At 38.9% G+C, this 10965-nt stretch overlaps 1 protein-coding gene across 1 annotated transcript; it reads right to left on the bottom strand.

Annotated features, from left to right (window-relative positions):
* Positions 1 to 7324, bottom strand: LOC128202832 (uncharacterized). The gene is made up of 5 exons (XM_052903986.1): positions 7321 to 7324; positions 2997 to 3080; positions 2287 to 2797; positions 978 to 1185; positions 1 to 762 (listed from the first exon to the last, which is right to left on the bottom strand). The coding sequence occupies exons 1-5, from the start codon at positions 7322 to 7324 to the stop codon at positions 1 to 3; spliced, it is 1569 nt and encodes a 522-aa protein (XP_052759946.1).
* Positions 7325 to 10965: the final 3641 nt, after the last annotated feature.

Raw genomic sequence — 10965 nt, 5'->3', positions numbered from 1 at the left:
CTATTTTAACGCGGGCATAACGCGTTCCTGGGCTAACTTATTAAGATCTTTCCGTGAAAGCTTCCCGGACAACAAGAGAGGAAACTCGTCCAGAAACATGTAAAACGTCGGTAAAACAGTGAACACACCAGGTCTGTCATTGTGGTAGTCCTCACAAAACCTTCTAAGGGTCTCCTCTGTTAAGTCACTTCCATCTTGTTTAATGACGTATGCGCACACAACCTGGTAGAAAACCGGGTCGGGGACGGGAACCAGCGCGGCTGCCCCGACCCCCGGGCAGTTCCTCAGAACGCGCTCCAAGATCTCCGGGGCAACGTTCATCCCACCGCTGATAATCATATTGGACTTCCGGCCTTCAACAAAGATGTTGCCGTCTGACGTCATCCGCCCTAAGTCGTCTGTTTTGTACCAGCCGTCATCTGTGAACACTTCCTTCGTTTTCTCAGGATCGTTGTAATACTCCTTAAATATTACCAGACTGCGGATGAATATTTCTCCCCTCTCGTTCATTGGAACTACTTTTCCGCCCTTATCGACGATTTTAAATTCAAACCCTGGTCCAGTGATGACCTTACCACAAGAGAACTCCACGAAGTTTTCTATATCTGTGACCACCCCAAGGCCGCAAATTATGAACTCCGTCCCACCGTATGCGCAGACGACACTGTCACACAGCGGGCCGATACACTGCACTGCACCTCGTGTGATCGGTTGACCACCAGTGAGAATGTACCTCAGGGGCCAGTCGGAGGGAATTTTGTCCTGCAATATTCATTGGTAAAAAGCAACTTTTAAAACTTATAGGTGTGGGGAAGGTAAGAGCCAAATTTCAGTACCCTAACTACATAATATAGAGAGACTGATAATTTTAACTAATAAAGGCATTTAAAGATATTTATATCAGTTATTAAGCTATGTATATTAACATAATCGCCAGCGCTTCGCATTTGAAAGAAATAATTGAAAATCATACTAACCTTCCGGCGAATCATCTCGTGCAGGAACGGCGGGAGCACGTACATGAGGGTGCACCGCTCACGCTGGATGATCTGGACGGTGGCGTCCATTAGGTCCGCGCCTGAAGAGGCGAAACCGGAAGTGGTGACGCGGGTTTGTCCGGTGAGTACCTGGAAGGGGAAACCCCCGACCCAGGTGAACGGCCGGTCACAGTAGACTCTCAGCGACCTGCAAAAGGCATACACTTCTTGGATTTAAAACTAATACCCATAGATTAAGAATGCTCAGATTGCATAATATTCTCTACTAGGCTTGAAATTCAAAAGCATGCAGTAAAAGAAGAAAAAAAGGTCTGTTATTTGAGACCGTCACTTCTGACCATTTTGTTCAATATTTGTCCAATTGTTATTGGCTTAGGGCCTCAGGTATAAGCTTCGTCAACTAAAACCTGGTTTGATGGTCGGGTGCGGTAAGTGTATCCCAAAACATTTAAGAAATACAGAACCTCGTTGCTTCGAGCTCGCTTGGTTCAACATTCCTCGTTGGCTCGAACTTGATGTTAAGACCGATTTATTTATACTGAAGGTAAACATTTTCGCATGGCTTGAATGTTCCGAGGCTCGAGGTTTTATCGCCGGACCCTGGGAGTTCGAGCCAACGGGGTTCGACTGTTATCTAATTTGAATATTAAATTGATTCAAATCTGGCAGATTTCATCTCCCTTTAGAGATGTTGGGATCATATAAAGTCCGGTACCCGTGACAGTGCATCCATAGTGCAGACCAACTAGTGAAGGCGTTAATTTTAAAAGCAATTTGTAAATTTTGCACTTCTTCCTCAAGTATTACAAACCAGTGAAGGTAAAATGACATTATAAGAACTGGTCACTCGTCCCGCAAATGTGTATATGCCGTGGTCCACTCATTATCGACACATGGTAAGTGGCCCATAAGTAGCGTGTTATATATCTTATGCTATACATTTCATATTACTATATTGTAAAGCTATTGGTGCGTTTTATTGCACAAAGCAATTAAAGCACAAACGTTTCAACATTTAAAAACATTGTTTAATTTCGCATATTATTTTAATTGTTGTGAAAAGCGCAAAGCAAAGTTATTTATGGTTTTATGCGAGCAAAGTCAGCGCAAATAAGTCTAAACTGTATTATAAAAATAGTCATGTTTTAATCATTTTAAATGACAACGATCCTTTTTTAATGTATTAGACAAGCCCTTGCCCTTGGCAGCTGGCTTGGCGTACTCACGTAACTGAACGTGTACTACACATTTGAATAAACATATATCTACTCTCATTTAAGCCACCCACCTGTCGAACATTATTGTTTCTGGATGGAGGTAACGCGGTGTGAGAATTGAACGGTGTGTGTGAGCCGCCAGTTTTGGGACGCCTGTACTTCCAGATGTCTGCAGTAACAGCGCTATGTCGTCCTCGCTTATTTCCGGTAACGTCATGTCGCTCGAATCGGTGTAAAGTAAATCAGTTAAGTTCTTAACGTTACTTAAGATGTTTGTACTGTCCTCGTGGCCGAGTAAATATCTGAGATAGGGCATACGTGAACTTTTAGCTGATGCATCGTTGCTATGACTGTCCAACAGCGGTTCTAAGACGCTCCATTTCTCTCCGTTCTCCCCCGGATCCATCACAAGCAGTGCGCATGTCTGGAGACGTTCCATGGTTGCTACGACGTCACTTCCGTCTGTGTATGTGAATGAAAGACAAGCAGGGCGTAGCCCGGCCACCATACATCCGAAAGTGAGGTACACCCACTCCGGGCAGCTACGGAGATTGATCGCTACGCACTCGCCCTTTCTAAGGCCTGAAAATTTGTGTTAAAAGAAAGGATTATAACACTTAAGAATGTGTCAACTGCGTAAAAAGGTTTTATGACATTTATAATCCAAAAAAGCTGTAGAGAAACAAACAATCAAAGAACATATTATATACATTTAACGTTTATATATATGCAAACTGAATTAATCAGAAAGAAACACATGTTTTACTTTGGATGTTCTTACCGAGTTTTAGAAGCGCCCTGGCGACGTTGAACGAGTTCTCGTGCAGTTGCCTCCACGTGACCACATTCCGCTCGTATTGCGCACCTGTTGTGTACGTAGAGGATGGTCAATTAGACAGTAACGTCTGGTGGAACATAAAGTATACGTGCGCGAAATGAAACAAAGAACTGTCCATTTCTTATTTAGTTAAGGGAAAACATAAAATGACTTTAACAGGTAATTTCCTTGCAAATGCTTTACCTACTTGATACCTTTATTCATGACACACATAACTATGTTCAAAATCATTTTATACGTGTGTTTTGTGCTAAATATTAGATATGTTACCAGAACAGAACAGAACAGAAAATTTATTTTTGACTTAAGCATATACAGCTCATCGTCACATTACACAAATATAAACATAAATATGGAATACACACACACACATAAACAATCAAAATATATATAGTTTCATGTATAACACGTTTTAAATGATTTTTGTATCATTGACAGATTTTCCAGAAATTTCTCAAAAATGGAAAGAACAAAAGAAAAAAAAGGAAAACAAAAAAAGGAAAACATCAACCAAGTTGAAAGTGAGAATGTTAAATATATTATTTAACACATAAACCTTGAAAATTGCGGAAAGTATAATAAGACATGAAAATAGAAGCAGTATTGCCGTTTATAAAGGAACCTAATACCAATAGATTGGAGATACATCATGTGTGATAAAACAACAACAGGAAACAAAACAAACAAACATGTAAAAAGGAAATACAAAGACATATACAGCTCGTCTTGTTTTTGGTGACAATTCATGAATAAAACAATTAGGCATTATTCTTTCTTATTTCAAAGACTTTTAGACAAAAAATTGCTAATTACCAAACATAACTTGTAACTTGTACGTGTTGCCATGCACCCCTTAATGTTTCAATAGAGTTTACATTTAGTGTTCGATATACGTGTGATAATCAACTTCGCTGACACTCGTGATTTTATAAACTAATGGCCATTCCCGTTGAGTCCATGTATACTGTTTGTTACATCAATATTTCCGATGAACGAGTCTCTTTCAATAACAACGGGACAACAAACAATGTACACGTACAAACCATGCACACGTACACACTACACTACCAGTATGGTGTACAACTTACAGTCAAGACGTACACATAAACACCATGCACACGTACACACTTCGCTACCTGTATGGTGTACAACTCATAGTCAAGACATACACACCATGCACACGTACACACTTCGCTACCTGTATGGTGTACAACTTACAGTCAAGACGTACACATAAACACCATGCACACGTACACACTTCGCTACCTGTATGGTGTACAACTCATAGTCAAGACGTACACGTACATACTACACACAAGTAAACACTTCGCTACCTGTATGGTGTACAACTCACAGTTAAGACATACACGTACAAACCATGCACACGTACACACTACGCTACCTGTATGTTGTATAACTCACGGTTAAGACGTAAACGTACACACCATGCACACGTACACACTACGCTACCTGTATGGTGTACAACTCACAGTCAAGACGTACATGAACACACTATGCACACACTATGCACACGTACACACTACGCTACCTGTATGGTGCACAACTCACAGTCAATACCTACGCGTACACACTTCGCTACCTGTGTGGTGTACTACACACAGTCAAGACGTACGCGTACACTACATGCACACATACACACTTCGCTACCTGTATGGTGCACAACTCACAGTCAAGACTTACGCGTACACACTTCGCTACCTGTATGATGTATAACTCACAGTCAATGCGTACACGTACACACTATGGACACGTACACACTTCGCTACCTGTATGGTGTACAACTCACAGTTAAGACGTACACGTACATACTATGCACACGTACACACTATGGACACGTACACACTACGATACCAGTATGGTGTACAACTCACAGTCAAGACGTACACATACACAGCAAGCACACGTACACACTACTCTACGTATACGGTGTACAACTCACAGTCAAGACGTACAAGAACAAACGATGCACACGTACACACCTCGCTACCTGTATGGTGCACAACTCACAGTCAAGACGTACATGAACACACTATGCACACATACACACTTCGCTTCCAGTATGGTGTACAACTCATAGTCAAGACTTACGCGTACACACTTCGCTACCTGTATGATGTATAATTCACAGTCAATGCGTACACGTACACACTATGGACACGTACACACTTCGCTACCTGTATGGTGTACAACTCACATTCAAGACATACACGTACATACTATGCAAATGTACACACTTCGCTACATGTGTGATGTATAACTCACAGTCAATACGTACACGTACACACTATGGACACGTGCACACTACGCTAACTGTGTCGTGTACAACTCACAGTCAAGACGTACACGTACACACCATGCACATATACACACTTCGCTTCCAGTATGGTGTAGACTCACAGTCAATACGTACATGTACACACTATGCACACATACACACTTTGCTTCCAGTATGGTGTACAACTCACAGTCAAGACGTACATGTACACACCATGCACACGTACATACTTCGCGACCTGTATGTTGTACAACTCACAGTCAAGACGTACACGTACACACTATGCTACCTGTATGGTGTACAACTCACAGTCAAGACGTACACGTACACACGTTTGGGCCGCACTTCCACGCACTTTGTGTGGAACATTACCCATTGAAGCTAAAAAACACAAGCAAACTTTGACTTGAAACTTACATTTCATAGGGTAATCGTACGCTGATTGAAAAAAAGCTGACTTTTAGTCCATGCATGCATTTAATCCGATTAATTGCTTCATGCATGCCATGAACTATGACCATTTCGATTACTGTCAAGTGCATTTTCTGTGTGCTCGCGATTTGTTTTAGAGGAAACAGTCGGCTTCAGGTATCAGAAACATCTAAATATTCAGATGCGAACATTCTTTGATGTTACAATAAATATCTTCTCTTTTACGTGCACAATTAATTTAAGGTGGAACGCGACTATGATTTTTTTTTCGAGTTACTGTCTGAAAATTGGTATACGAATAGAAGAGCATATGCCCAGTTAGGGCTGTTTTTACTTTTTCAATAATCGGAACAGTTTCGAATCTACGAGTCTTTAAAATATACCACTGCCGTCAATTTTGAGACGTCTGTCATATTTTTGCGTTCCTGCTACAATAACCGATATTTTCATCAATTCTTCGTTTACCGCTATGAAATTTCAACATCAAGTGCGTCTTGTGGAAACGTTCACGCACATATATTTTCTTTCTCTTGTTTTACGTTATTTATTCTAAATTCTTCTATAACGTCATTTTTCGCGGGAAAAACGGCGTCGTGTTTCGCTGAAAAAAGTGCGCCTTTCTTTAATTCTTGAAAAAAACTGCTCGTTCAATTTTTGATTTTTTCAAATACATGTATTCAATGTGTTATTACAAATCGCCTGATATCAAAAAAAGGGTACCTCACCGACTTCGTTTTTGCGCAGTATCAAATAATCTAACCCCTATACCTGTTTCTTTTTCAAAACGTAGTGTATTTAAACGTTTAGCATGATGTTAATCGAATTGCTTTTGTTTATTAAATGGAAAGATTAGAAATCTTAGAGTGTCTGATCAGTTTTATGTTAGTGATATTTGTTATTGTTGTTGTACAATCTACTTAAAGACACTTACGACATTCGACATCGCATGCATCTCAGAGCACAAACTTAAGTCACCCAGTGCTTCATTCTTAAATACACTACACTCATCATATAGATCTATCTGTGTCTGTGAACAAGTTGACTTAAACGTTAAATGTGGTAAAGGAGGTGTGAGCATAATGTTTAAGAAATCTCTCTCTTTTGCTGTGCAAGAACTTAGAAACATTAAATTCACTCGCTTGACTGGCATTAAATTAACAAGTGTAGAGTCCACTATTGTTACACCTATCTATTTATTATGCATGTATCTACCATCGGCAAATTATACATTTGATGATTATAAAGAATGCTTAACCGAACTACAAAGTATTTATGACATGTATTCTAATGACGGTTTTATAATATTATGTGGAGATGCTAATGTGCAACTGACTGATATTAATGACAGAAGGTCAACTGCATTTAATAACTTTTTATCTGACAACGAACTTTCGTCGTGTTTAAACAGAGGAGTAAATTTCACATTTAGGCCGAGTAAAAGAATTCTAGATTATGTTGTATTATGTAAATCGCAGTTAGATATTGTGTTAGATAGCTGTATTGTTAACGATGATTGTTGTGTTGTATCCGATTACTTACCCATAGTCACCACTGTCTGTTTTCCGTTATATCACTTCATTTTGTCTGATAAACTATTAATTGCATGGAACAAATGTACAGATCAACATTTTAATTCATACGCAGTCGCTCTTGCTAACAAACTGTGCAAACTTAGTCTTGATAGTATACGGTTGTGTAATACTGATATACACTCACTCTATGATCATATAATTAGATCAATGTTAGAATGTGCTGAATCAAACTTGCCCATGTCAAAATATAACATGCATGCTAAGCCTTATTGGACTAGTGATGTAAAATGCGCGCATATGATCCAAAAAGATGAACGAAAAAATGGTGTTCTGCAGGAAAACCCAGAGAGCGTGATACTCCACTATATGTCAGTTACAAATCGGCAAAACGAGCATTCATCAACACCCCAAAGGCTGCTATATACAATTGCAATGAAAAGTTTTATAATGACTTAAACGAGGCTGCGGAGTGCGACATGCGTCTATTTTGGTATTTAGTAAAGACGAAACGTACTTCTAGATCGAATCCAATAAATGAGCTAGCTATAAATGGTATCTCATTTAGGCACCCACACCAAATATCAAATGCTTTTCGTGACTACTACTCACAAACTTTCAAACCTAAGAGTGCACCACATTTCGACAACGAATTTCTGAACAAATTAGATTCTGATGTTAATGCATTCATGCAATCGAATGACTATGAGTTCGACCCAAATTTAACAGAAAACGTACAGATCGATGAGTTAAATAATGCTTTTAGAAAAATGAAGATGAGAAAAGCCCCCGGATATGACAAAGTAACGCCGGAGCACATAAAATACGGCGGTAAAATTCTGCGGGCATATATTGCACGACTATTCACGCTAATGATCAAATGTGCTTACGTTCCGGAAGAATGCAAACTTGGTATCATTATCCCAGTTCACAAAGAGGTAAAACCAAGGTCCTTCCCAAGTAGCTACAGACCTATTTCTTTATTGCCGGTGCTATACAAGCTATTTGAAAATGTCATCCATAGCCGTTTGAATACATGGTGTGCTGACAGTGGCATCGACTTCCCTAATAAACAACAAAATGCATACCAAAAGCATATCGGGCCCGTAACAACATCGTTCAACGTACAAGAAGCAGTTGCGAATAGACTGGAGCTCGGATCAAGTGTTTACTGTGCCCTACTGGACACCAAGGGTGCATTTGATTCCGTTCGGCACAGTGCCATAATTATGAAAATGAAATCACTTGGTCTAAAAGGCATTTTCCTGAGGCTGATGGTTATTATATATTCATCTCTTAAAGGATGTGTTCTTGCAAATGGAGTCCTATCCGAAACCTTTCCTGTTCTTCAAAGTGTACGGCAAGGCGGAATAATATCAACATGGAGTTATCTCCTCTTCATTGATGAAATACTGAACATCCTTGAAAATAATGGCCATGGTTTAACACTGCATGATATCCCCTGTGGGAACCCCACTCTCGCCGATGATCTAACTCTACTTTGCCCGAACAAAATGTCTCTTGAAAATCAACTCGCTGTTGTCCTTGAATACGCCAACAAATGGGGCTATGAATTTAATTTCAGTAAATGCCAACTCGTTATATTCCAGAAAAACAGTCCTCGTGAAACAACAGTACCATTTGGGCAGCAAACACTGGTCAGCGTACACTCTGCTAAACACCTCGGTGTGAACTTGAGATATAATTTAAGTTGCAGTGAAACTATTTACAATCGTCTACGAAAAGGATACTCCTCCCTTTTCAGTGTACTTTCAAATGAAAAATCCGAGGGCGATGTTAACCCTTTGACAATAGCCTCTCTCGTGACAAAAGTCAGCATACCCACAGCACTGTACGGCGCAGAATTATGGTCCAACGTTTCCGCTACATCAATGCGATTAGAAAGATTCAAGCGCCTAGCAGCTAAACGAATTCAACATTTACCGACATCGACACGCACGGATATGGCCCTAAGCATGCTAGGCTGGTACACAATGGAATACGACATCCATAAACGTAAACTCATATTCCTGCAAAAACTTTGTACTATGCCCACCTCATTGCTAACTCGTCAGAAATTCAACTATAGACTGAACCTATACATAGCAAAGGGATTTCAACATCAGACAGGCTACATTCCGGACATAATTTCACTTTTGCAAAAATACGAACTGATTGGGTCTTTGAATGTGTACCTTAAAACATCCATATTCCCAAGTAAAAGTAAGTGGAAACAAATAGTCAATCGAACATTATCACTGTATCACAAAACTCAGTGGCGAAGAAGAACCAACTCTGACGAGGATTTCCGAAGATTCCAAAGCGTCCATGAGTCTATTGCCCCATCCATTCTTTAGTTGAATGCACAGTCACGCACGGAAATCATTCACGCCATTAGTGCAACCAAGGCCTTAGTTTACAGACAATTTCAACCCGAATACACGTGTAAACTCTGCAAAACTGAAACATTTTTAATCATACAACTATATAATATGTATAAGTAATGTACTTTTGGAACATGTATTATTTATATTATTAACTACATTGTATGCCATGTCACTTATATCATATGTTAAATCACTGAAAAGTGGAATAAAAGAGAATATATAAAAGAGAATATAATTCCACACAAGACGGGCGCTGAATAATCAGCTTTATAAATCAATGACTTAAATCTGGCAGCTATTTTAATGAGAGGCTTTCTTCATTATTAAGCAATCTCATTTGCCAAATTATAATATTTTGATAATACACATCAATAATCGTTCCAGTCACTATGCTATGAGTTGTGATTATGCTGATGAGTGCTTTGTTTTTATATAATTATACATCTACAGTAATAACACAACAATAAACGGTTCTACTACTTTATTAGTTACCAATTTCTTTAATAAGTATCAGTAGAGATCTGCAGTTATAAGGCTCTAAACTAAGCAAAAGCATAGTAAATCCAGTATGTGACACTCATTTCATACACAAAATATAACTTACAAACCAAAAAATGATAATCGACAGAAATCTGCATTGTAATAAGCACAAACGGATCCCGGCAGTAGAGGGCGTGCAGCCCCCCCTTATAATCATCCAAGTTTTCTTCTGTATAACAGTGAAAAATGTAATAGTATACAGATCTATAAAATACGCGACTATAGAGTTCAGTGTATTGAATCTAAGTTTGATGTAGTCAATCGGTTATCGTTGATTAAAAACATATACAATTAATACATTCCACTAATATTGGTAACCATATTATTGACTAAGTTTGGTAGTGAATATAACTCTTGAACATTTTCAGCGAGGGTCATTTGTTACGCAACGGTTTGGGGAGGGGTGGGGGTGGTCAGTTCTTGACGTTAAAAAAATGATCGGTCATTTTTTGAACAGAAAGAAAATAACTCATGTGGTCAATCGGCGTTAATTTAAAACACACTAAAATTTTAAAGTGAAACTCTTATTCAAATCAATATTCCACATGTATAACAAACATTTATTTTGACTGATAAACTCTTACTTCTTACGAAATAATAAACTCATACAAAGTATTTTTCACTGATTACAAGATTGTAACTGTTTATTTAATAGTAGAAAGCGCAAAAATAATTCATTTTTTTATTGAATGCTAAAGGATTTACTATGGTCTCATATTTCTTTCAAA

Source organism: Mya arenaria, chromosome 9 (assembly GCF_026914265.1).
Source record: "Mya arenaria isolate MELC-2E11 chromosome 9, ASM2691426v1".
NCBI lineage: Eukaryota > Metazoa > Mollusca > Bivalvia > Myida > Myidae > Mya > Mya arenaria.
This window is presented reverse-complemented; position numbering and strand designations above follow the sequence as displayed.

Excerpts from the sequence above, each read along its gene's own strand:
- LOC128202832 (XM_052903986.1), bottom strand. Across the intron at positions 2,798-2,996 it reads CAGGGCGCTTCTAAAACTCG|GCCTTAGAAAGGGCGAGTGC; the intron begins GTAAGAACATCC and ends ACAAATTTTCAG. Across the intron at positions 1,186-2,286 it reads GAAACAATAATGTTCGACAG|GTCGCTGAGAGTCTACTGTG; the intron begins GTGGGTGGCTTA and ends TGCCTTTTGCAG.